Source organism: Lutra lutra, chromosome 4, assembly GCF_902655055.1.
Source record: "Lutra lutra chromosome 4, mLutLut1.2, whole genome shotgun sequence".
NCBI lineage: Eukaryota > Metazoa > Chordata > Mammalia > Carnivora > Mustelidae > Lutra > Lutra lutra.
The window spans coordinates 114,883,107-114,910,322 of NC_062281.1; the positions used below are offsets into that span (position 1 = coordinate 114,883,107).

At 35.2% G+C, this 27,216-nt stretch overlaps 1 protein-coding gene across 4 annotated transcripts in view; it reads right to left on the reverse strand.

The window, feature by feature from the left end:
* PTBP2 (polypyrimidine tract binding protein 2) overlaps window positions 1-20,645 on the reverse strand; it is an 89,724-nt gene extending 69,079 nt beyond the window's left edge. For 3 of the 4 annotated variants that reach the window (XM_047724660.1, XM_047724659.1, XM_047724658.1), the window contains exons 1-2: window positions 20,435-20,567; window positions 18,707-18,737 (exon numbers count right to left, since the gene is read on the reverse strand). In XM_047724660.1, coding sequence (XP_047580616.1) covers window positions 18,707-18,737; window positions 20,435-20,442 — 39 coding nt within the window. In that variant the 5' untranslated portion in view covers window positions 20,443-20,567. Of the gene's footprint in view, window positions 1-18,706; window positions 18,738-20,434 lie in introns of all 4 variants that reach the window. The other variant, XM_047724661.1, reaches the window with a different exon arrangement.
* Window positions 20,646-27,216: the final 6,571 nt, after the last annotated feature.

A 27,216-nucleotide genomic window follows, 5' to 3' on the forward strand; every position in this document is an offset into this window, starting at 1 on the left:
ATCTAGTATTACCTTGAAAAGCTCAACATACTCTACACATTGTAGCACTATTTATTCTTAGATATATAATCTCAAAAACTTGGCGACATGCACCAAGTAGTACAAAAGTGTTCAGAGCAGCACTATTCTTAAGTCAAAATGGTATATGAGCCTGGTGAATTCCAACAAGAAGAGAAATACATCAGGGTATTTTCACAGATTAATACTACACTGCAATGAATATTACATAACTACAAAAGCATAGCTAATAACGAAAAACATCGTTAAAGTTAAACATAAGTCACAGAAAACATAAAATGGGCATACCATTTTCATAAGACTCAAGAAAACACAGAATAATATATTTTTGCCATATACATGACAAAATCATATATAAAAAAGATAAAATAATTCCTAGCAGTCACTACTCATGGAAGGGTAGAAGGAAAATTAAAAAGAACACAAACCATATGCAATAGCATTGGTAATATTCAGTTAATTAATTCCAAATAGTTAGAAAATTCAAGTCCAAAAAATTAGTTCTCCCCAGCTCAAAAATCATTAAATTTATTATAATTCCTTTTCAAAAACTTATGTTTCTAATATTCATAGAAGAGAATCACACCACAAATGCTGCTTCACACCGTCTTCCTTTCATTTAACAAAACAGTTTAGAGATTCTTTAAAAACTCAACACTACCAATATACTTCATTTTATCAACATTTTCATCGCATTCTAGTATACTGGTGTACAATAGTTTTTTAAGTTCTCAAGCTGTTATGTTTCAGTTACGTGCAATTCATCCTTGTATTTAAATACCCATGAAAGTCACAAAAGCAGATCATAATCTATATAACCAGTAACTCAATAAATTCCATAAGGAAGGAATTGTACAAACCATATTTGCTCAAACACAGTAAGACATTTTGTTTGATGAGGAAAAAGAAAAATAAAAATTCAATTGTTTTAGCTTGATTAAATGAAATTTTGAAATGGTTCCCAAATAACTTGGATCAAAATGAGCATATAAACTTAAAATACAGACTTGAGAAAATTTAGAAAGACATTACCCCCATTAAAAAAAATAGGCAAAGGATTAAACTAAAAAGCTATTTCATCTTGCTCACAATAAAAACCAATTCAAATTAATACATTTAAGTGCCATCTCATGTATCAGACTAGCAAAACCCCAATATACTCAAAATTGGGCAGGCTACTGGGAACAGAGACACTCATGTACTTTCTATATAGTGGTACCAGGAAAAAAAAAAATTCCATGTATAACCATGGAATGATTTCCAGGATACACTTATCATTAAAAAGGAAGTTATAGCTGTTATAGTCTGTATACACTGCCACTTTCTCTCTAGGGTGATGGGAGGGAGAATGTAGGAAGCAGTTCACGTTTGTTTATATTGGATAAGAGTATAAACCAAAAATTAATGAAAATGGTATCTATAATGGGATAGAAACAGCAAATTAGAGTAGACAGGAATTTAAGGATCATTATAAATGTAGTTTTACTTTCACTTGGGAAAATTAAGCCAAAAATGGGAGGATCCTTAAGAATCGAAAGCAAAATGAAACCATTAAACCTAACTATCAACTTGGTAGTACAACCACACATAGAATTCTCTCAATAAACTTCAGAATTCTCTAATTACACTATAAGGACAAAAATAACTGCAAAGAAACCTCAAACTATATTCAGTAATTACAATGTCTGTAGTACTGATGTTCCTTTAAAAAAAACTAGTATACATATGTAGTATTTTGTTAATATTAGCAAGCAAAAACATTCAATGTACAAGAGGTACAAATATAAAATCAGAAAAGTAAAAATTATAAAGTTAAATATGAACTGAAAATAACAAATAAGCTCACAGTATTTGTCTTCAAAACACTACTAGCTCTGTCCACTAAAAGACCTTTGAAGTAATAACAACCTAACAGCAATTAACACCTTTGCTCTCACATTACTGTGGTCTCTAAGGACCACTACCCACCCAAAGGAACCAGAATTTTCATAAAGAAATGGCTAATAGGGGTCTGGACCAAGAAATGGTACTTCAAGCAAGTTAAGTATCAAAGCTATTCGTGTTATGAGTTCTTACTGGCTCAAGATGAAACAAAGACTCTAAAGAATGATCAGTGCAGTAAGACTGCAAAATAAATGTAAAAGTCCTTGCCACCGCAATGATTTTAACAACAAAAAAAACTCACAGTGGCTAAACTGGAGATTACTACAATACCAACTCATCAGGAAATGTTTTTAAAGTCAAAATCTAACCTGTTTCCTCATAAAAAAGGATATTCCAGTACGTCAAAATCTAACCTGTTTTCTTATAAAAAAAGGATATTCCAGTATGACAAAGTAAAAAGTTAACAGAGGAATCTGAAATATGCAGGAGTAGAAAGAGTAACCATATTTGCAATGCCCAATGAACTGCAATCGTTAGCTAATAAAACCAAGGTGAAAGAATGACGAAGCACTCTATATTGGATGCATCACACCGACAAAACCCAAACCTACTGATAAATGTTGACATCACAAAGATAATTAAACGTATTTCTCCTGGTGTGATACAATAGGAATTACAAAAAGCCCATCTACAAGATATCCTTGCTAAAAAGTAAGCCAGAATCTGATCAAGCCTCATCTCAAGAAATAGGGCATGAGGAACATATCAAATGACATGGAGGTATAATCACCGAAATCAACAAAGTAGAAAATCACATAGATGACCCAGTTTCTCTAATAATCAATAAAAGAAAAAGTGATAAAGGGAGAGGGGAAGGTAAACTGATTTATAAAGAGACTTAAAAGGCATTCACTAGGGGGGGCCTGGGTGGCTCAGTGGGTTAAACCTCTGCCTTACATTCAGGTCATGATCTCAGGGTCCTGGGATCAAGCCCAACATGGGGCTCTCTGCTTGGTGGGGAGCCTGCTTCCCCTTCTCTCTCTCTCTGCCTGCCTCTCTGCCTACTTGTGATCTCTGTCAAAAAAATAAATAAAATCTTTAAAAAAAATGTTTAAAAAAATTTTTTAAAAAGGCATTAACTAAATCAACATATCAACTTCCCTTGATTCCTGATTTGAAGGGGGGGGGGGAGACATTTTCAAGGCAACTGGGAAATTTGGACTACTACTGGAAATTAGATTATATTAACAAACTATTTTATATTTTATTTAAGTATAACAATGGTATGAATATCATCCTTAGGAGATTTTATCTGTTAGAGACACACAATAAAATACTTAGGGATGGTATGAAATTATCTAGATTTCCTTTAATATTCTCCAAAAGGAAGGATTTGTGTATTACTGTACCAGTCATACCACTTTTATGTTATCTTGAATGTTTAAAAATGAAGTTTAAAAAATTAAAATGAAAAAAATTGACAAATATATGGAAAGACATTTTGTGCTCATGGATTAGAAAAATCAATACTGTTAAAATGTTCATACTACCCAAAGCAATCTACAGTTTCAATGCAATCCCTATCAAAATTCCAGTGGCATTTTTCACAGACATAGACCACACAATCCTACTATTTGTATGGAACTGCAAAGGACCCATATAGACAAAGCAATTTTGAGAAAGGACAAGAAAGCTGGAGGCATCACACTTCCTGATTTCAAAGTAGTAATCAAAATAGGATGGTACTGGCATAAAAACCAGTTACACAGATCAATGGAACAAAAATCCCACATATTTAGGGTCAATTAGTTTATGACAAAGAAGCCAAAAACATAAAATGGGGAAACAAAGTCTATTCAATAAATGATACTAGGAAAACTGAACAGCTACATGCAAAAGAATGAAACTAGACTACTACCTCATACCATACACAAAATTTAACTCAAAACAGATTAAATACTTGAACATAAGACCTGAAACCATAAAACTCCTAGAAAAAAAACATAGGTGATAAGCTCCTTAACACAGCCTAGGTAATGATTTTTTGGATTTGACACAAAAGCAAAGGCAACCTAAAGACCTCCAGAATGTGAGGATATATTTGCAAGTCATAAACAGCTGTCCCCTCTTATCTATAATTTCAGTTACATATGGTCAACCGCAGTCTGGAAGCAGATGATCCCTCTTCGGAAGTACTGTCAGAAGGTCAATACCATCCTAATCCTACATCACAATGCCTATGTCATTCACTCACTTCATCTCATCACGTAGCCACTTTATCGAATCACAAGAAGGGTGAGTAAGTACAGTACAATAAAACATTCTGAGAGAGAGAGAGATCAAATTCACCTAACTATAAATGGTACTATTTTATTAGTTATTGTTGCTAATCGCTTACTGTACCTCATTTGTAAGTTAAAGTTTACAAGTATGCATGTACAGCAAAAAACTCAATATATATAGAATTAGGTACTATTTAGTTTTAGGCATCCACTGGATAGAATGTACCCCCTGGGAATGAGGAGATATTATGGTACTTGATAATATTCAAGAATTATAAAGAACTCATATGACTCAGAAAAAAAGTAAAACAATTAAAAATGGGCAGATGATCTGAATAAACATCTTTCCAAAGACAGGTATATGGCCAATAGGTATGTAAGAAAGTGCTCAACATCACAGATCATCAGAGTAATGCAATTCAAAACCACAATGAAGTGCCACCTCACACCTGTTAGAAAGGCTATTATCAAAAAGACAAGAAATAAAAAGTGTTGGTGAGAATGTGGAAAAAAGAGATTCCTTGTGTATTACTGGTAGGAATGTAAACTGGTGCAGCCACTATGGAAAACAGTAAAGGTCCTTTCCACCCACGAATTTTTTAAAAGTATCATTATATAATCTAGCAATCCCACTCCTGGGAATTTACCTGAGGGAGAGGAAATCACTATCTCAAAAAAGATACCTGCATCCCCATGTTCACTGCAGAATTTACAACCAAGCCATGGAAACTAACCTAAATGTCCTTCGATGGATGAATGGATAAAGACAATGTGGTGTGGAATTATTCAGGCATTAAAAAAAAAAAGGAAATCCTACCATTTACAACAACATGGATGGACCTTGAGAATATTATGCTAAGTCCGAGAAAGACAAATACTGTTATGTATGATCTCACTTATATGTAAAATCTGATTTAAAAAAGCAAAAACAAAAAACGAAAAACTGAACTCACATATACAAAAAACAGATGGGTGGTTGCCAGAGGTAGAGGATAGACAAAATGGATGAAGGCGGCCAAAACATACAAGTTATGTTTTGTTGGCAGTTACAAGATAAATGAATCCTGGGGATGCAATGAACAGCACTGTTACTGTTTACTGTATTGTATGCGTTGAAGAGCTAATAGAGTAAAATCTTAAAAATTCTCATTATAAGGAAAAAAATTTTTAACTGTGTGTGGTGATAAACCTATCACCACACACAGTTAACTAAACCTACCCAGGTAATTGTTTTATAACATACACATATATCAAATCATTATGCTGTACATGTGAAACTAAGAGCATTATATGTCAATTATTTCTCAACTTAAAAGAGACCTCTAAAAGCAAAAACTTATTGCCAAAAGCATCACCTAATCTTCCTTCATCTTGAATGTATTTTTTAAACAAGAAAGTCAATGAGTTCAGGATCTAAAGTGGACTAAAAAGTCTGGCATGAAGCAGAAAAATAAGGATAAAAACAGAGATTAATGAATTATGGAAACAAAAAAAATAGAAAAGCTGGTTCTCTGTAGAGACTAGTAAAATAATGTCTCTGACAAGAGAAATAAACAGAATATAAATGTTTAATATCAGCAATACAAAATGCTATACAATTCTGAGAAATCAGTAAAACCTAATTTTCTAGGAATTAGGAAATTCCTAGAAATTCTAGGAAAACACTAAATAAACCACTAACTTTGGAAGAAATTGAACTATTTGTCAAAGAAGTATCCCTCTTTCCTCACCCTTTACATATAAGCTGCTTAAAATCCTTGTAATACACAGGGGAAATGATGGAAGTACGTATAGTGCTGATTAACTTGGGTAAAATCACTGCTGATTTATTTTCCTTTTTGCCTAAAGCATTAAGCACAACCTCTATAATTAGAGAAAATGTTATACGGAAGAAAGAGTTAAATTTTTCAAAGAGATGTTAAAGGTCTCTCCCTTTGAGTTCAAGTATTGCCATCTTATTGTATTGGTAATGTAAATACTCCCCCCCACCATTATCTTATAAACTTAGTGCAATACACTAGAAACCCAAAGTCTTCATGGAACTCAGCCAAATGATCTTAAAATACACATGATAAAGAAAATGTTCTTCAAAACAATTCTGAAGAACAAAGTTGTGAAATTCACCCCACAAGATTCCAAGATGCTTCAGTAAATTAAGACACAATGGTACAAAAACAATGAAACAGAATAGATAGTCCAGAAACAGTTCCATGCATGTATGGGAACTTGAGAGCTGACACTGCAGATCACTGGGGAAAAAACATGAACTATTCAATTAAGCTGATACTAAATCTGTTACCCATAAGGGGGAAAAAAATCATTTAAACCTTGATAATACACTATACAAAAATTAAATTCCAGGTAGACTGAGGCCTTAAATGTGAAAACCAAAAATTTCAAAAAAACTTTCAAAATAAAGTCACTGTATTTAAGAACCCAAGTTAAAGAAAAATTTCTTAAAACCAAAACATAAATGTGATGTTAAAATTTCCAAATTCTATTCATCAATTAAAAAAAACAAAAAACAAGCCATAGACATGAGTCAATTACAGTATATGTAAGCAACCTGGCTTTAGTATCCACAATATATAAAAACTCCCAGGAAAAAGACTAAAAATTACATTAAAAAGAAAATGGACCGACTGTATAAACAGGTATTTAACAGAGTAGAAACATTAGTGGTCTATAAACTAAGAAAATGTATCATTCATACTCAGGGAATTCAAGCTTAAACAAGACACCATTAACATGTTCCTTAGACGGACAATTGAAAAGTCCAACAATGCCAATTATCAGAAAAGATGTGCAGAAACAATTTCTCATACACTGCTAGTAGAGTATCAATTAGTACAACCACTTAGAAATGCAACATGTAACTAAATTGAAAATAGACACACACTATAATCCAGTGATTCCACCTCCAGAGAAACTTGAATAGTAACATTTATTGATATATATACAAGAATACTCACAATTTTGTAACACGAAAAATTTAGAAACAACCTCAGTATTTATCAATAGGGTAATGGTACACGCATATAATCACATACCATATGGCAATGAAAGCGAATGAATTAGAGCCATATGTAAGATTAGGTTCAAAAAATAAAAATAATACTAAACGGAAAGGACAAGTTACAGAATACACACAGTATGTGGCCCACAGACATAAGCTAAATATGTAAAACAAAACCATATTTGCTTAACATACAAAAAGATAAATAACACACACAGGGAAAGTATACACAGGAAAGGTAAACACCAAATTCAAGATAATGGTTACCTAAGGTAAAAATAGAGGGAAAGTATATAGAGGATGTAATGAACTGAACGTTAATGATGCCTAAAATTCACATGCTGAAGTTATAACTCCCAGTGTCATGGTATTTGGAAAATGGAGACTTTGGGAGATAATTAGGGTTAAATGAGACCCAACTCCATGCCCTCCAAAATTCTACATTTTCAAAGGAATCCTCCACAGAACCTTTAATACCATTAAAATGAATTCACTTTGCATCCTATTATTTTACCTTTATTCCCCCAACTTCTTTTGGATGTCTTTAATTTTAGTCACCCCCATCCTCCAATTATCTTAGAAGTTATATGCCCTTATCCCTATTTTTACTATGCTGACCCTTACAATTTTAAAATGTAAACTTAACTGATTCACTTTGGACTTGAAATTTCCATCCTCCAGACTGGTAATGTCCAAAAGAAATGTAAGATGAGCAACACTTAAGATCTTACAAATGTTCTAATAGCCATATTTTAGAAAGTAAAAAGGATACAAATGATATTTAATTCAAAATATTGTCAATATGGGGGCGCCTGGGTGGCTCAGTGGGTTAAGCCTCTGCCTTCTGCTCAGGTCATGATCTCAGGGTCCTGGGATCGAGCCCCGCATCGGGCTCTCTGCTTAGCAGAGAGCCTGCTTCCCTCTCTCTCTCTCTCTCTATCTGTCTCCCTGTCTACTGTGATCTCTCTCTGTCAAATAAATAAATAAAATCTTAAAAAAAAAATATTGTCAATAATGTAATGGGTATAAAAATTACATTCTTGGGGCGCCTGGGTGGCTCAGTGGGTTAAGCCGCTGCCTTCGGCTCGGGTCATGATCTCAGGGTCCTGGGATCAAGCCCCACATCGGGCTCCTTGCTCAGTGGGGAGCCTGCTTCTCTCTCTGCCTCTGCCTGCCTCTCTGCCTGCTTGTGCTCTCTGTCAAATAAATAAATAAATAAATAAATAAAATCTTAAAAATTACATTCTTTTTTTATCATACTAAGTTTTGAAAATTTTTGTGCATTTTACAACTGGAGATTAGTTTAGACTAGTCACACATCAAGTGCTCAATAATCATGTACGACTAGTTGCTACTATAATGGACAACAGTTCAAAACAATACTACAATCATCAGAACTTAAACATCAGCTACTCGATACTCCCTTTTGTGTTATTATGATTTAATATTTTTAGTCCTATTTTTTAAAACCCAAATCAATCACTGCCATTACTTTCTTATACTGCAATTAAATTTACCCACAGTCCTACCAATTTCTTGGTTAACCTTACTTCTCCCACCTCAAAACCTCCTTTCCGGAGTCATAAACCTACTTCCTACAGTACAACCTCTAGAAATTCTTTAGTGGGTATGTTGATCAATTTCCCCAATTGCTTTTCTTGGCAGAGAGGAGGTGGTTGAAGTGCTTCTGACAATGTCACTATTTTGTCTTTCTAAGTGATAATTAAGCTGATTATAGAATAGGTAGTTATTTTTATTCAACACCTTGAAGATACTATTTCACTATCTTCTGCACCCCTATGTTGAAGCAGCATGTCTTTCCAGTTTTTATTCTTTCTTAAAAAATCTGAATTTTCTATGGCTGCTTTAAAGAGCTCTGGGTCTGATGGTCTGCTCTTTAACTATGATGTGTCGTAAGTTTTCTTATGCTTCCTAAACCTAAAAATGCATAAAGCTCATCAATTCCAGAATATTATGACTCTTCTATTTTAAACTTTCATATTCTGCTTCTCTTTGCAATCTTTACTTTCTCTTTCTGGTACTCTAATTAGATACTTGTTAGAATTCCTCTTCCTTTCCTCTGTATCTTTTAACCCCTCAACTATTTTCATCTTTTTGTTGCTCTTTGTTAAATCAAGTAATTTTTATCTTTCAGTTAACCAATTCTCTCTTTAGTGTTATGTGACTAGCTGTTTTTAACACAGACTCCAGGTTCTCTTAAAAATTTAAAATGTACTCTTGAGAGGGCACCTGGCTGGCTCAGTGAGAGGGGCGTGTGACTCTTGATTATGGAATCATGTGTTTCAGCCCCACACTAGGCACAGATAGTACTAAAAAAAAAATAATAATTATAGTAAACTTTTTAAAAATGATGTACACTTGAAACTAATACTATAGGTTAACTATACTTCAGTTTAAAAAATTTAACTTTTAAACAAAAAATTATCTCTAATAGCTATGTAAAAAATTTATATTATTTGGCATCCAGAGGTGGTGCACCTTCCCAATAAGGTATATAAAGAACTATAGTAACAATCATGATCATCATTTGAGCATTTATGTGCCCTTCTGTGCTAAATTTTATGTGTTATCTCATCTTCAAAATAACTTCTGAGGTAGGTCCTATTAAATTAAAACCATTTAAAAATTTGTTAAACTAAAGCTTAGAGATTACCTTCAATGTTATAGAGGCCAAACCCTAGCTTACTAGCAAATTCTAGATCACATGTTCTTAACTTGACAAAACCTCCACTGAAAAAACATTCTTGTCCACCATCAATAACTTCAATTTACATTAAATATTATGCTTCTATTATACAAATTATAAGTGAACTTTAAGATACACTTCTTTTACACATTCTTTAAGAAAACTGATGAACAGATGTTTACCGCGCAGACTATGCTGACCACAAACAAGGAGAAAGAACTTATTACAAGAAATATTACTGGGAATAACACTATACATACACACACGCACACACATCATGCAACACATGTCTTCTAATGAAAAAACATACCACAGCTTATAAAATATTACCAAAAAACAAGCAAAAAGAATATGATAGTCTCCAGATCCAATACCCATGATACATGAACATTTTAAATTACAACATCAGAACACAATCAGTAGATGCAGACTGGGGCAACTCTGTGGGACCAACAAGTTTTCTTCAAAAATAAAATGCAATGTAAAACAAAACAAAACCAAAAAACCCACAGGGGTGAAAGGAGAACTTGCAGATTAAAAGAAATAAAACAGGCATTTATCAATATACTGAATGTGTTCATCTTACTTGATCCTGATCTTCCCCTCCCACTAAAAAAAAAAAAAAAAAACTGTAAAAATACTTTTATGAGACAAGTAAAATTTTAACACAGATTTGGCACTTGATAATGTTAAGGAACTGTTCATTTTTTTGGAAATCCTAACAGTACTGTGGTTACATTTTTTAAAAAAAGGAAACAGGAGAGAAAGAGTCCTTTTCTTTTAGAGATGCACCAAAACGTTTACAAATAAAATAATACAGGAGTGCCTGGGTGGCTCAGTCAGTTAAGCATCTGACTCTTGATTTCAGCTCAGGTTATGACCTCAGGGTCATGAAATCAAGTCCCATGTCAGGCTCCATGCTCACCTTGGAGCCTGCTTAAGATTCTTTCTCTCCCCTTCCTTATCCTATGCCCCTCCCCACCCACTGAAGTATTCTCCTTAAAAAAAAAAAAATAGTAATAATGAAAATACAGTATTTGCAACTTGTCTCAAAACATACAGGAACAGAAAAGTAGAGAGGATATCACAAATTTTACCAATGGTTTATTGATGATTATTGGGACTAAGTGACAGGTAAATATTGGCTCATGGTAATTATTGCCTTTTTCTATGTTCAAAATTCACAATATATTAAACGAATTATTCTTCAAAAACACTCATCTATCGTAAGTTTTTGTGACACTTTATTACTTCTAAAGTAAAAATATTACTTAGCCACGTTAACCCCTACTGAAGTACATCTAAAACTAAGAAAGCTATTACAATTTAGCAATACAAATCGAGCAAATAAGAGATCAAAATATTAACATTTACAAAGACTTATTATTCTAATTCATAGAATTCCATGTAATACCAAAACCAATCTTCAGAGTTCATTCCCCAAATTTCAAAAACAGCATAATAGTGAGCTACTTTTATGAATGGGAACTTAAAGGTATACAGAGTAGTGCTTACCAGATGAAGTACAAATTTCATAACCTGCACTTGAGGCTTTCTACAACATATTGCCATCTTCTCTTTCTCTCATATCCATATGCAAACCCTTATACAAACCTATTGCTACAGAAGCTACTCAGTGTTTGTGAATTTATGCCAGCCATCAACACAACTTTGGCCATGTCATTCCCTCAACATATATTACTTACCTCCTATCCCAAATTATTTACAATGCATGTATGACAACTCACTACTTTTGTGAACTCTACTCAGATCCTACCAAACCAAACCAATCTCTCCTATCATGGCCATATGGCACATGCTTAAAAGTTAGGTACTCATCTCTCCAACTACACGAGGTCCTAAAAGACATAGCTCTTTCTTATTTACAGCAAAAAGGAAGAAAGTTGTAAAATAAAACTGGTGTCTATCTTTTTATTGATAAGTGGCTTACAAGATTATAAGACTCCTTTAGGAGTCATTAATTATTTACTGAGTATGTACTACTTAACACGTACTATTGATGACGGAGGAGCAATAAAACAACTTATTGTTGTTGAATACCTCTACCCTTAAGAAGCATATATTCTCTCAGCCTTTGAGTTACAAATTAACAATGTTGTCATTTAGTAGACACACTAAAAAAGTCTGCAACTGGAAATTCTAATGTAAATATCTAAGCATGAATATCTATACAGCATTTTAAGAAATATCAGAATCTAAAATCCTTAATAAAAGTTTTCAATAACATACCTATTATAAACAATCACTTATGTTCAATTGTTAACAAGTAACAGCTGGCATTACTTCATTGCAACTATCTAAACAGCCAATGTTGATAAATTCAAGAGCTATACCAAAACTTATGCAGTAAGTTCAGCACTTTACAACCAGTGCTTTCAAAATACTAGTGAAATCCAACTTGGAAAATGCTAACAACTTACTTTAACCACTAAATTCTTTATTAATTGTCCAGTCCTTTTTTTTTTAAGATTTTATTTATTTATTTGACAGAGATTACAAGTAGGCAGAGAGGCAGGCAGAGAGAGAGGAGGAAGCAGGCTCCCCGCTAAGCGGAGAGTCCGATGTGGGGCTCGATCCCAGGACAATGGGATCATGACCCGAGCCAACAGAGGCTTTAACCCACTGAGCCACCCAGGTGCCCCCTAATTGTCCAGTCTTAAAGGCTTCCTTTAGTTCATTTAGTAAGAGAACTATAACAAATTTCACTATTTAAAATTTCCATCCAAAAAGTTAACATTTTACTATACTGAGTATCATCTGGAATTACTATGCAATCACTTCAGGAATTTTTGTTTTCCTACACATAACAGTCCAATTACTTTGCAAAGATTTCACAGTGGCAAATGGTTACGGGTATAGAAATGAAACCCTGAAATTACAAATTACAAGAAATGTAAAAAACCATTTTAAAGAAATGCAAATCTCTTATTAAAAATTTATAAGTTTCCTTTTATACTCTCACTAGGCTAACCAAAAAAGGAGTCTCAAATCAACGGAGTACAACAAATTTATAAAGATAATGAAAAATGAAATTTCAACATATTCTAAAGCTATAAAATTTGAATATTCTATATGTAGTGTAAATCCGTTAACATTAACTGAAGACCTAATTGTGAAAAATACTTTTTCTACATAATCAGATTTAATCTTCAAAGCTATTATAATCCTATTTAAAAGATGGAAGAAGCTAAAAACGTTTAAGATTAAATAAACTAAAAAAAAGAAGAAATTATACTACTTAATAATACAAATAAATCTATATGCCCAAAACTACCTGAGGAAACCCAAAGGAAAAAAAAAATCCAATTAGCAATAATAGCGCCTTGGATAAACCTCATTGGATACGATACCGTCACTGCACAAAGCTAGGGAAAAAAATTCAAATAAACCAGAAGAAAATGTACCTACGATGAATATGGTATCAGTCAATTTTTACACAGAAATCTAACAAATAACAAAGATGAACATTAAAATAGGCCAGGTATATAGAGGCAGTTCACAGGACAAGAAATATAAGGTCAAATTCTTAAAATCTCATCCATTTCAAAAATGTAAATTATAAAAAGCACTCTTTTAGCCTAAAATTAACTAACATTCTAAATCTTTCTAAAACCCAGAATTTCATAAGCGTGTGGAGAAACAGATACTCCCATACAGAAATCACCTCAATGTTATCAATAAACTTAATCTAATTGAGATTTATAGAACACTACCCAACAGCAGAATACACATCCCTATTAAGTGCATGTAAAACTTAAGATACATATTTGGGTGATAAAACAAGTCTCAACAAACTTACAAACGATTCAAGTCTTACAATATGTTCTCTAGCTACAATGAAATTAGAGTAACAGGAACATCTATGGAAAACTCCAAATATCTGGCAATTAAATAAATAACATACTTCTGAATAATACATGGGTCAAAAGTATATCAGAATGCATTTGAGCTGAATAAAAAGTATGCATGTCAAAATTTGAGAGATGCCATGAAAGCTGTACTTAAAAGGGAAATACAAAGCAGTAAGCCTCTATATTAGAAAAGGTATCATATTAATGATACCAGCATCAACATAACTAAGTTGAAAAAGAACAACTAAATGGAAAGCAGAAGAAAACTAAAACAGCAGATCAATAAAATAGGAAACAGAAAACTCAGTGAAACCAAAAGATGATTTTTGGAGAATATTAACAAATTAATCTCTAGCTAAAGTGACAAGGGAAAAAAAAAAAAAAAAGACAAATTATCAGTATAAGGAATGAGAGAAGTGACATCACTACAGATTCTACAGACATCAACAGTAGAAAAAGGTAGTATCATAAATGACTCTATGCAAATAAATTCAGTAACTTGGATGAAATGGACTAATTCTACGGAAGGTACAAATTATTACTTAAAGCTCACTTAAGAAGAAATAGATAACCCAAATAGTCCTATATCTAATTAAATAAATATATCATTTAAAACTTCCACAAAGAAAACAAACATCAGGCCCACACAATTTCACTGGTGAATTGCCCCCAAACATTTAAGAAATAATATCTTATAGGGGTTCACCCTGACATAAGGAACATAGTAAAGATGCTTGCTCTCATCACTTCTACTCAGCACTGTACAAGATGCCACAGGCAGGAAAAAAAGGCATCCAGACAGGAAATGAAAAAGGTAAGTGTGTGTGTAGAAAATCTGATATCTACAAAAAATGGTGGTATCTACAAATGAGTTTAGCAAGAGTAGAGAATACAAGAACAACATGCAAAAATATTTGTATTTCTTTGCACTAGTAACAACTGGAAACTGAGAATTTTAAATCATCATCATTTACAATAGCACCAAAAAACAAAATAGGGATAAATCTGACAAAAATGTACAGAAACTATACAATGAAAACACTTCTGGAGAAAATTAAAAGATCTAAGTAAACAGAAAGGTGAGTTGTGTTCATGAGTGAGAAAATTCAAGACTGTTAGGATGTCAGTTTACCTCAAACTGCTTTACACATTCAAGTTAACTCCAATAAAATCCCAGCAAGCTTTTTTGTAGAAATTGACTCATATAAAAAAGGACATGGGAAGAGCCAAAACAACTTTAAGAAAGAACAAAGAGGACCATGACTGCTGGATTTCAAGACTATTTAATATAAAATCATAGTAATTAAGACATCAGGTTTTAGGCATCTGGAAAGACAAAAATGGGTCAATAGAAAAGGATACAGTACAGAAACAGAATCATGCATACAAAGATAGCTGATTTTTGACAAAGGTGCAAAGCCAATTCAATGAACAAAGGACAGCCTTTTCAACAAATGGTGCTGGAAAAAAGTTTAAGTCCATACCCTGAAACAAAAAATGCTGACTTATTTTTTGCACATATTAAAAAAAATTAACTGGGGCACCTGGGTGGCTCAGTGGGTTAAGCCTCTGCCTTACACTCAGGTCATGATCTCAGGGTCCTGGGATCAAGCCCCACATGGTGCTCTCTGCTCAGCGGGGAGCCTGCTCCCCGTCAAATAAAGAAATAAAATCTTCAAAAAAAAATTAACTCAAAAAAACTTAAATACAAAACCCAAAACTGTAAAACTTCAATCACAAATCAAAGGAGAACATCTTGTGACCTTGGGTTAGGCAAAGATGGCTTAGATATGACAAAAAAGCACGAGACATACAAGATAAAATTGGCAAACTTCAGTTCATTAGAATTGAAAACTGCTGTTCTTCAAAAGGCATTACTGAGAAAGCAAACACAAATAGTAGGAAATATTAACCATTTATCTAATTAAGGACTTATAACCAGAATGAAGACCTCTTAAAACTCAACAGTAACCCAATTCAAAAAGTGGACAAGTGATACAGAGACACATCATCCAAGATGATATATAGCTGGCAAAAAGTACATGAAAAGGGGTGCCTGAGTGGTTCAGTGGGTTAAAGCCTCTGCCTTCAGCTCAGGTCATGTTCCCAGGGTCCTGGGATCCCCGATGTGGAGCCCCACATCGGCCTCCCTGCTCAGCAGGGAGCCTGCTTCCTCCTCTCTCTCTCTCTCTGCCTGCCTCTCCATCTACTTGTGATCTCTGTCAAATAAATAAATATTTTTTTTAAAAAAGTACATGAAAAGATAATCAACATCACAGATATTAGAGAAATGCAAATTAAAACCACAAGGAGATTACCACTTCACACCTACCAGAATGTCTATAATCAAAAACAATCACAGGTATTGGAGAGAATATGGAAGGACTGGATATCTCATACCCTACTGGTGGCAATGTAAAATAGTACCACTTTGGAAAATGGTCTGCCGTTTCTTAAAACTTTGAAAAGTTAAAAGCATATGCCTACCATATGATCCAGCCATTCCAATCAAAGGTATTTCCCCAAGAGATATGAAAGTTCCCCCAAAGACTTTTATAAGTATATCCACGCCAGCATTATTTACAATATTCAAAAACTGGAAACAACTCAAATGTTCAAGAGTTGAATGGATAAACAAACTGCTGTATATCCATAAAATGTAATATTACTAAGCAAGAAAAGGTAATGGACTATTGATAGACAACGTAAGTAAATCTCAAAATAATTACACTGAGGGAAATAAGACCAAAAATGGGGGGCGGGTACATTTTGATTCATTTAAAACTCTAAAAAATGCTAACTAACCTGTAGTGACAGAAAGCAGATCAATGGTTGCTTGAGGAAAAGCAGGGCAAACAATACTAACAGGGGTGATGAATGCTCATTATCTTTGTTGCAGTAATGGTCTCCTAAGTGTATTCACATGTTAAAAAATTGTACTTTAGATATGTGCAGTTTATTTTATATCAAATTTTATCTCAATAAAGCTATTTTTTTAAAAGCTCCATTTTTTGTTGCTGTTGTTTTTAAATCTTTTTTTTTCTTAAAGATTTTATTTATTTATTTGACAGAGAGAGAGATCACAAGTAGGCAGAGAGGCAGACAGAGAGAGAGGAGGAAGCAGGCTCACCGCCAAGCAGAGAGCCTGATGCAGGCCTCGATCCCAGGGCCCTCAGACCATGACCCGAGCTGAAGGCAGAGGCTTAACCCACTGAGCCACCCAGGCGCTCAAATAAAGCTATTTTTTTAAAAAGGCAAGATGTGAGCCAGGACACATGGTATGAACTCATCTGTATAAACAAGCAAGGATGCCACTGTTTGATAATATACAAACTAATAACAGTTCAGGAAAAAATTGCACCAGAAAAAAATTAGCATAATTAACTACACTTGAGAAACAGGACTAGGACCCAGGGAGAAATATTTACCACTATGAATTTTAACCATGCACATTAGAAAAAAATACATATGAAAACTTAATTACTAATACACAGGCTTGACTCCCAAGCAAAAATTCTTAACCACTACCTCAGAAAAGTTCATAAAACAAAACTTCAGTTATTCAAAGTTTTATGTTAAACAATGGATTAAAAAAAAGGTTGGCAATTATTTTCACATCATTTTCCAATTTTTTCTCCTCGAACCACTAACAAAGAAAACTGGTAAAACCAATAAACCGTACCTGGACATCCAATTCTTTTTCTCATTTTTCTTGCCTCTTGTCTGACTTCCTTCTCTCCTCATCCACACTAATAGTGGGCAACTCAGACTTTGTATCATTCATTCTTTTACAAAATTCCAGAGGATACCAATTTGGATGGTAAGTGTACATTCTATATCTTGCACTTTTGGCCTATTCCAGATTTCAAATCCTTCAACTACCTCAACTTAGAAAGTATCATTGCCAAATAAGAATACCTTCCCCCGAAAAAGCTATTTCTCCCCCAATCTACGTAATATGAACTAAAAAAATGAGCCTAAATACTAAAGTATAGACAAATATCTAGTGCATTACAGGGCAGAGAACAGAAAATAAGAAAAAACAAAATATCTCTTAAAGTATTCTAAAGAATACCACATTGTAGCAGATGAAATTTTAAGAATTCCAAAAATATTATAGTCACCATCCTCTCAAGACTACTCACACTTGAAAGGGGGAAATGTCATTGCATCAACAAGTATTTGTGTATAAGGCCTGTAAGAATGTGTCAGGTTTGAAAAAATTTTTAAAAAGGGAAGACAAGGACCATGCCCCAACAAGGTAGACAGGTTTGCAAAAATTATAGCATATTAATCTGTTAAAATATGCAAGGATTGAAGGAAATAAAAGACCTAAGCATTAGAACTAAGGTCTAAAGGAGTAGTTTTCCTGGCCAGAAAGTGAGGAAAGATTCCAAATTATCTGTACCATAAGGCCTATTTTCCTTTAATGGAAAGCCAAACCAGCTTTTAACTTCCGACTCTAATTTGAAGCTAATTGCCTAAACAAGTTTAAGTATCAAGATAACTGATTTCTAATGTAGCTCATTGTTGACATACATATTTTAGTACTCATAATCAAAAGTTAAAAAAAAATCTTAGATTAACAAAATTACATGATTTAGGTCAAATCATGTATCTGTCCATTTAAAACCATAATTTTCCCTCAGAAAACTGGGATATCATTTATATATTCATAAAAAGCCATGTCTGATAGCGTTTTCAACCTTAAACAGCATTCATAACTACTTTTTAAAATGTTCTCAGACTGCTTTTCTAGAAAAACTTAGTTTCTATTTAGATTATAAACTATATAACCCAACTTTTTTAAAATTCAACGAAGCACTTTACACTTTCATTAACTGTAACTTCAAAAGCTAACTGAAAATTTCCATCAATGGTAACAGATTCAGCAATTCAGTTTTCATTAGTTTCAATTTTTTCCTACCTTCACGCCAACTGCAACCTCAGTGACAATTCTGTGAAGAAAAAAAATAGTTTCAACCTCATTATTTTTCTAATGATCACTGTTGGACTCTAAAACTTTTTAGGGTGGTTCATCATTCATAAATCATCCACTCATCATGCAAATGGAAAACAAGTCAGTGACACTTCCTTGTACTATTTTCAACTGTTTTCTAGAAATTACTTTCAAACTTGAGATGAAATTCACTAAACCTCCTGTATTTTTTAAACAACCCTTTAAATATTAAAAAAAAACAAAACACCAAACACTATAATGCCATTTACTCAAAGCTTGTACACTTAAATTATTAATTTAAAACTTAAACCAACTCTTTATCTTGATAGAATCAGGAAACATTAATTCCACTGCCAAGTTCTGTCATCAATTTCCATGTTTATCTGGTGAAATGGTGAACTTCTCTAGATTTACGTTTCATGTGGAAAACAATCTCTAGATAACCTCTAGGATAATGTAAGTTTTGTTACTCTTAACTTTGATATGGTCTATCCTTAATATCTTTTTAAAACACTAAACTCCAAACACTTTATCAAAATAAATTTATATTTTATTTGGCTCTTCGTATGTTATCACTGATTCTAATAAATGTGCTCTTTAAATGATACGGTTTTTACAACCCCCAGAAGGGCTGAATACAGCTATATTTTCGCCCTCAAGGGTGCCTCTTTTCTAACAATTAGCTAAATCACTATGAGTCTTTTCAGATGTAGAACATTAAGTACCAGGGAGACCCGGGTCAGTATCATTTCCCAAACCCCTTGCCTCACGTCCCTCAGCATTCTATCTCCACTTGGGCTCTCAAAGATGCAGCACGGGTCTTGCTTTTTGTAGTTGTTTCTGTTTTTCCGGAAACTGGTCAAAGTGACAAAAAAAAAAAAAAAATGGCCCTGTGTTGACTTATCTGCTCTTGTTTCTGCCGTGGCTGTTGGCCTTTGCCCATGTGACTGACGTCGACCACAAACACTTGGTTTTTTAAGATGATTTAATTTCTGGGCCCTTTTGCCAAGCCTTGAATGTTCTTGGGCCCCCACAAAAAGGCATTTTTTCTGTCTCCCGCCCCCACTACCAGACTCAAGTGAAAACAAAGGAGTATGACATCTGCCTTCCCCCTTCCTCGCGCCGCCGCACGCCCTCCCCGCCCCCCGCCCTTCCCCAGCGGCTCCCACTTAGCTTTCCCCCGAGCTCCCGCCACCGGCATCTCCCCCTGCCAGGGCGGGCCGGGCGAGGCCGGGGAGGCTGGGGTGCATACAGATGCCGCTCTTCTCTCCCCTAACAATCCCCACACAGGCCTCTGTGGCACTACACTCGCTTCCACAGGCGCGGCTACCCAGGGTTCGGGTCCCAGGTTTACGGATCGAAATGGCTCCTAAGAGGGGGCAGGGACGGGCCAGGCGTTCTGGGGTTCCCGCCCCATCCCCCGCCGTCAAGCCGGTGCCTACTCCCCCTCCGAGGTCGTCGCCCCCGCCATCGCCCCAATGCCTCTCCAGTCTACAAGCCCGCTTTCTTCTCATTTTCTCGACCGGAGCCCGCCGGGGGAAACGAAGGGAGGGGTGTGTGCGATGGGGCGGGGGTTGGGTAACGGCAGCCAAGCCCAGGGAGGGGCCGCCGGAGGATTTCTGGACGACCCCGGACCCGGCCGAAGAACCGTACAGCTCCCCTCGTACACACCTCCTCGCTGGCCCCATTACATACCCGTCCATTGCCGAACCGGACAAAGCTTCGCTCACAAGAACCGAGCCACGCAGCCAGCGAGACACACAAGCGGCGAGAAAATGGCGGCCAGGGCCTGACGGAAATTGCCGAAGGTGCCGGAGCGCACGGGGCAGCGCGCGGCCGCGGCAGCGGCGGAAAGACCCGAGCGCGCCGGCGCCCGGCTGCGGGAGGAGAGCGGCGGGGCGCGGGGACGAGGGGGAGTGGGCGCCGCCGCCGTCGCTTCCTCCGCGCCGCCGCGCGCTTGGGGCCCTCCGCCCTCCGCCCTCTGGGCTCGGGCCTACTGCTGTAGAGCGCGGCGGCTTGCCTGCCTTTTGCACGCTCCTCTGAGAAGTCCCTGATGTCTTTCCTGAGAGGCGTGGGTGGTGCACCTCTCAACCCTCCACACCCACTGCCCCGCACCTTAGGAGCGTGGTCCTTGAACCGCGGGACTACCACAGGCAGCCTCCACTTTTCACTCCAAACCAGGTCCTAACTTGGCTACCCTCGATCTACCCGAGCCAAGGAAAAACTATTCGATAGTTTTCCTTTTACGCCATCTTTTATTTGCAGACCCTCTCCATCCTCTAAAACAAAAACAGATAGAAAAAACAAAACACCTTTACCCCATTGAATGAGACCACTGTTTATTAGGTATAAGACCCAAACCTAGGCTTTTGCTTCCAGACACTTCCACGCCAGCTGGAGAAAAATGTGATTCTCACCTCAGCTGATGATTAGTGGGCACCTGTAGGAAATAGTCACAATGCCCTAGATGGAGAAGAAGACCGGTTGAGCCGTGTGATAAAGAGTAGGTACGAAAAATGCTATGATAAGTTAGGATCTATCATTTGGGGGCTTCAAAGGGAAAGTAGGGATGGGAGTGGTACCTCAGTCTTCACCATTGGTTAGAGATGAAAGGAACGTAAAATGGGCTACACAAATTAACTCCCTTTTCCGTGTATCTCAGTCCCCATTTTAATTCTAATATCATATTGGACCTTTTCTTTAATATGTTTTTCAGAGGTTCAACAAAGTTTGAACAAGCATCCCTTTGGGGGAAATTTGCTCAGTGGGTGACTACTTTGCCAGCAATTTGCCCTCTTCCCCACCCATCACCCCCAACCACAACACAAATAGAAATGTACTTAGAATCCTGAGAAAAGAAAAATATCCCTATATTTCTCCAGTTACTCTCAGTGTCCAGTCTGGTTTTCCTGTGCATCCTTCATGTGACCCTCTTACCCCTTTATTAATTGGAATTTCGCTGTACTAAATGCTACTTTCTATATAATTCATAAAATTATATTATTTTTAAGGCGGACAAACCTTAAAGAGCATCTTGTCCAAATATTTTGCTATGAAACTATTCAAAGCACACAAATGTTAAAAATTCTTGACTTACCTCAGGGATTGGCCATCCTTAAAAATATATATTTCCACAATACCTTCCCTTTGCCTTCACCATTGACTTAACAATACATAAGGGGCCCTTTATATGCCGTTAATAATCACTTTTCACCTATTTGTGGTTTTGTACATGTATTTTCCTTCAACAATTAATATGTAAGCTCCCAAAGGGCAAGAACTCTAGCATAATTTTCTGTATTCATTGACTCAATCAATATTGATCTATTGGCAAAGACAAACTATCTTATGAGGGGAGGCCTGTCCGTAGGTGCCAAAAGAAGTTACAGTATTCACAAAAACACGTTTTTCTTTGCTTTTTCTCCTAATAAAGTGCAAGACTATGAACAAACAATAGTCATATGCTTGCTTATTTAAACCCATCACCAAGTAGAAGAGATTTACGATTCTTTACAAGTCAAGTCATATAAAATACTAGATGAAATAACAAAGTCAAATAAGAGGGAATAAGATAAAAGGACAAAAGTATAGTATGGAGTCAGGAATAAGGCTAATGCAACAATGTATATCACAAAAGCACGTTGATTAAAAAGTGGGTTCAAATTTGAGCTCTTTTATTTAGCAGCTGTGTGACATTAGGCATGTTCATTAACCTCTCCAGGAAAAAGATTCCATTTCTGAAAATAATGGGATTTACTTTACTAAAAATGAAAATAAGGTTAAAAATAGGACCTTTATTCTAGATGGTGGTGAAATCGAAATGTCTTAATGTATGTAAAGCACCTCTCTAGTTCAGTGATGGGTTACAGTAAATAATAAAGGGTGCTATAATCATATTTATTATTTTTGTTATTAACTATTATTATTCACTTGACAAGAAACTGGTAACAAATTTAGCTCTTGGATTGTTAACAGCCAACAATATTGGTATAAATAAATCTATATAGAGATTTTCACAAAGGTTAAACATGTCACTGAAGTAATTAGATTGGCTGGTATCTAGTGAAATAAATCTGGGAAAATGTCATAGATAAATTTCGGAAACCTCATCGAAATCTAAATTTGTATGATTTTATGAGTTAACTATGGGGCAGATTATTAATCTCAACATTAGCAGATGGCCAACCTTTGTAATATATGACAGGATTATATTAGTGTTTATGGATTCCTAACAAAATAAGGCAATAAAAAGTGAAATGCCTGTACAGTATTTTTTTCATACCCATATCTTTTTTCAGTGTAATGATTTGTTCTTTCCCTTCTGAGTGGTAAATGTTTTGACCTTTTACAGAGATTTACACTTATGTGAACAATGATTAAATCTAAATTTCAGTGTATGCTAAGCCAGAATGAGATCTAATAGGGATGCAATAAAAGTAGGAAATAGGATCTTGTTCATAAAGTTCTGATTTTATTCCTATCTCCACCTTTCATCTGCTTATAGTACCAAAGACTTCCTTTAACTTTTTCATAAAGCAGTTTCTTCTTATGAGAAGAAGGAGTAATAATATGATCAATTAGATCAGGGTTTTTGGTATGTATTTTTGAATAGGTGATATAAATTCAAACTAGGGAAAGTTAATTCAAAAGATATAAAAGCCTATATAAAATGCCCAGAAAGGGCAAATATAGAGAGGCAGAATTAGATTAGTGACTGCCTAGGACTGGGAGTGAAAATAGGGACTAACTATAAATGAACATAGGTTTATTTTTAGGCTGATTGAAATTTTCTAGAACTAGATTGTAGTGGTAGTTGTACAATATACTAAGTATACTAAAATTCATTGGCTTATACAGTTAATATTGATGAATTTCATCATATATAAATTATATACCAATAAAGCAGTTACAAAAAGCAAAAACATATATCTTCTACTCCTGCTCCTCAGCCACTGTATTCCAGAAGCAACCCATGTTACCAGTTTACTGCATAATGTTCTAATGCATAAGTTGATTACATATATAGTTTTAGTTTTTATTTTCAAGTAATAATTGCAGTATACACTTTTCTGCAACTTACGTTTTAACTTGAGAAATATGTCATAGAGATCTTCTTTCCTTATCAGTATATTTAGAACTGTCTCATTCTTTATATATAGCTACATAATATTCTACCAAATGAGTAAATCATGATTTATTTCACTGGATCTCATTGATGAACATTTAGGTTGCCCCCAGTCTTATTTTTTACAAGCAATTCTGCAATCAGTATTCTTGTTGCTAAGTCATTTTCCATATGTGTGAATATATTTGCTGGAAAAATACCACATACTAAATTCCTGAGTAGAATGCATTTTAATTTTTTTTAAAGATTTTATTTATTTATTTGACAGAGAGAGACACAGGGAGAGAGGAAATGCAAGCAAGGGGGAGAGAGAGGGAGAAGCAGGCTTCTTGCTGAGCAAGGAACCCAATGCGGGACTCGATCCCAGGAACCTGGGATCATGACCTGAGCTGAATGCAGACACTTAAATGACTGAGCCACCCAGGTGCCCTAGAATGCATTTTTAATTTTTAAAAAAGCTACCAAATTGTCTTCCAGATCCTTGAGCCCTTGTGAGAAAATACTAGTAATTCCTATTATAAAAATGAGGACTGATTTCTTTAATATATAAGGAGTTCCTACAAATAAAAAAGTCAACTAGGAGAAGAGTAAATGAAACAAGATGGAATCGGGAGGGAGACAAACCATAAGTGACTCTTAATCTCACAAAACAACTGAGGGTTGATAGGGGGAGGGGGGTTGGGAGGGGGGGTGGGATTATGGACATTGGGGAGGGTATGTGCTATGGTGAGTGCTGTGAAGTGTGTAAACCTGGCAATTCACAGACCTGTACCCCTGGGGATAAAAATATATTATATGTTTATAAAAAATAAAATTTAAAAAAAAAGTCAACAATGAAATAGAAAAATAAGCATACAAATAGAACATGAATAAATACTACAGAAAAGTAAAAACAAAAATGTTCAACCTCACTTATAATAAGAGAAATTCAAGATAAAACTGTACTAAGATACCCTTTTTCACTTGTCTCCCTCCCCAGCAGACATAGCACAAAGCTTCCTAAGTACTGAGAACAAGGATTCCTTTCCACACTATCAATCTGTATAAAATAGAATAAACATACTTCTAAATATACTATATTTGTATGTCAAAAAGTTTGTTCCCTATGCATTCTTCTTGGAAATCTTCTGGAAGATGTATTTCCCAATGAGGGAATACATCAATAAAGAACGTATGATATCCATGAAGCCAGAGGTCCACCATATAGAGAGGAAAAATAAATCAGGTATTGATCAAAGAAGACCTAGGCCAAGAGCTCTACTGTGGTACAGCAGTCCTTGGGTTGCAATACAATGTGAGACCAGAAGGCCACAGGAAAGATCTCTCCAAGGAAAAGTATGGAACTTATACAGACCAAAAATGTCTGACTATATTGAGCAGAGTTTTGTAGTGCTGTTGGCAAGCTTAGGGGGAAAAAAAATTAACTCAGATAAATAAAAAGTTGTAAGTGAATAAATCACAATGCACTCTATGGATCAATAGTAAAAAAGTTATATCTTCATAATAATGTAAGCACTGACTATTAATAAAATTAAGGTTTTGAAATAGTTTCATGGGAGGATAGAAGAGACGTATGGATGTATGCAAGTGTGTGTGGTGGAAATACAAATTCTCACATTCCAAAATAGGAAGTCAACAGAATATGTCTAGAATTGATAGGTGAGAAAATAGCAAATGATCATATCATTCAGACACATAGAGGTAAATACCAGGAGAATCAGGGAAAAGAGTTCAAAGTGGTTTTTTCTGGGGCATGGTACTTGGGGATAAGAAAAGGGTGAGACAGAAGAGTATAGTTTGGGTTTTGTTTATTTCATGATAAATCTTCCAGAACTATTTACTTGTTAAGCTTTGTGCATGTGCTACTTTGATAAAAATACATTTTACATTAAAAAAACGAAAGGATTAGATGGCAGCGAGCAAAGGACTGTCTTAGCACAAACATTGCCTCTTTTGTATTCAGCGAAAGTGACTGCTTATCTACATGCTCACTGAAAAAAGCTCAGCATAGCTGGCTGTCCTTCCTATACTGTGCATATAATAGAGATTATTCTTGGAAGAGAACACAATAGTTTGAGTGGATCAGCAGTTTTTAGAATGATCATGCATAAAGGACTAAACTAGGAAAGAGAATGAGGAAAGTAAAGAAAAATACACAGAAAAATAAAAGATGAAAAAAATCCTACATACAAAGGAAACAACACCATTTAGCTTTAAAATATTATAAATTATGAAATGTTATAAATATATTATAAAATCCATGTTATAAGTTATATGGCTCTATGATATAAATGACAACTGACAAGCAATTTGCAAATAAAAATACAGGTTATACACTCATTCCTGGAATGAGTAACTCAACTCAGATGAGTTCTTCTTTGATAACTTCACAAAGAAAGGAACAAAATAACAAATGAAAACCATCAGCCTTTTCAAAAATCTTTCAATATTTCAAAAGTTTTAAAAGTAGTTTAGATACATTTGCTCCTTAACACTGGCAATGAAAAACTGAGAACTGAGAGGTGAAAAAAGTTCAGAGTTGGTTAAGTCTCTTAATTATTTTTGCAATAGATGTCTCTCTTAGAGTGTTGTCATCTCTGTCTATGATTCCCCGACCCCCATACCCATATTCTATTAGGGAAAGAAAGTGTCTTCTTAATAAAAGAAGAATATGATTTTGTCACTTAATATTTACAATGAAGTATGTTTACCAAATTTGCAAATCACAGATAACCTATATTAGGAAGATAGAATCAGCATTCGATGATATTGAAAGGAATCCAACAGGAATATAGATGTGAGGTCTCCTTTTTAGGTTAAAAGAAATATCTGCAAAATACTCTACACATCAGGGGATACATGGTTTGATGACAAATCCTATAAAGAAATCATAAAGGGGTGCCTGGGTGGCTCAGTGAGTTAAAGCCTCTGCCTTTGGCTCAGGTCATGATCCCAGGGTGCTGGGATTGAGCCCAGCATGGGGGGGGGGGGCTCTCTGCTCAGCGGGGAGCCTGCTTTCCCCTCTCTCTGTCTCTGCCTGCCTCTCTGACTACTTGTAATCTCTGTCTGTCAAATAATTAAATAAAATCTTAAAAAAAATCATAAAGTATTGAACCAAAATAATCTTAGGATTTGTTAATGAGATGAAAGTATTGTACTCAAATTTTGCCAGCAGATTATGTTTAGTTAGAATAAATGTTAAGAAACTGTTAGACCGGAATAATTATAGAGGGCGTAATTGTTGGCAGCTCAACGTTCATTCAGTTTTCCACTGTGGAGTAGTTGAACCATCATTCCTAGCTTCATGGATAAGCCAACAAAGTAATCATTCCCCTTCCATCCTGATAGTTTC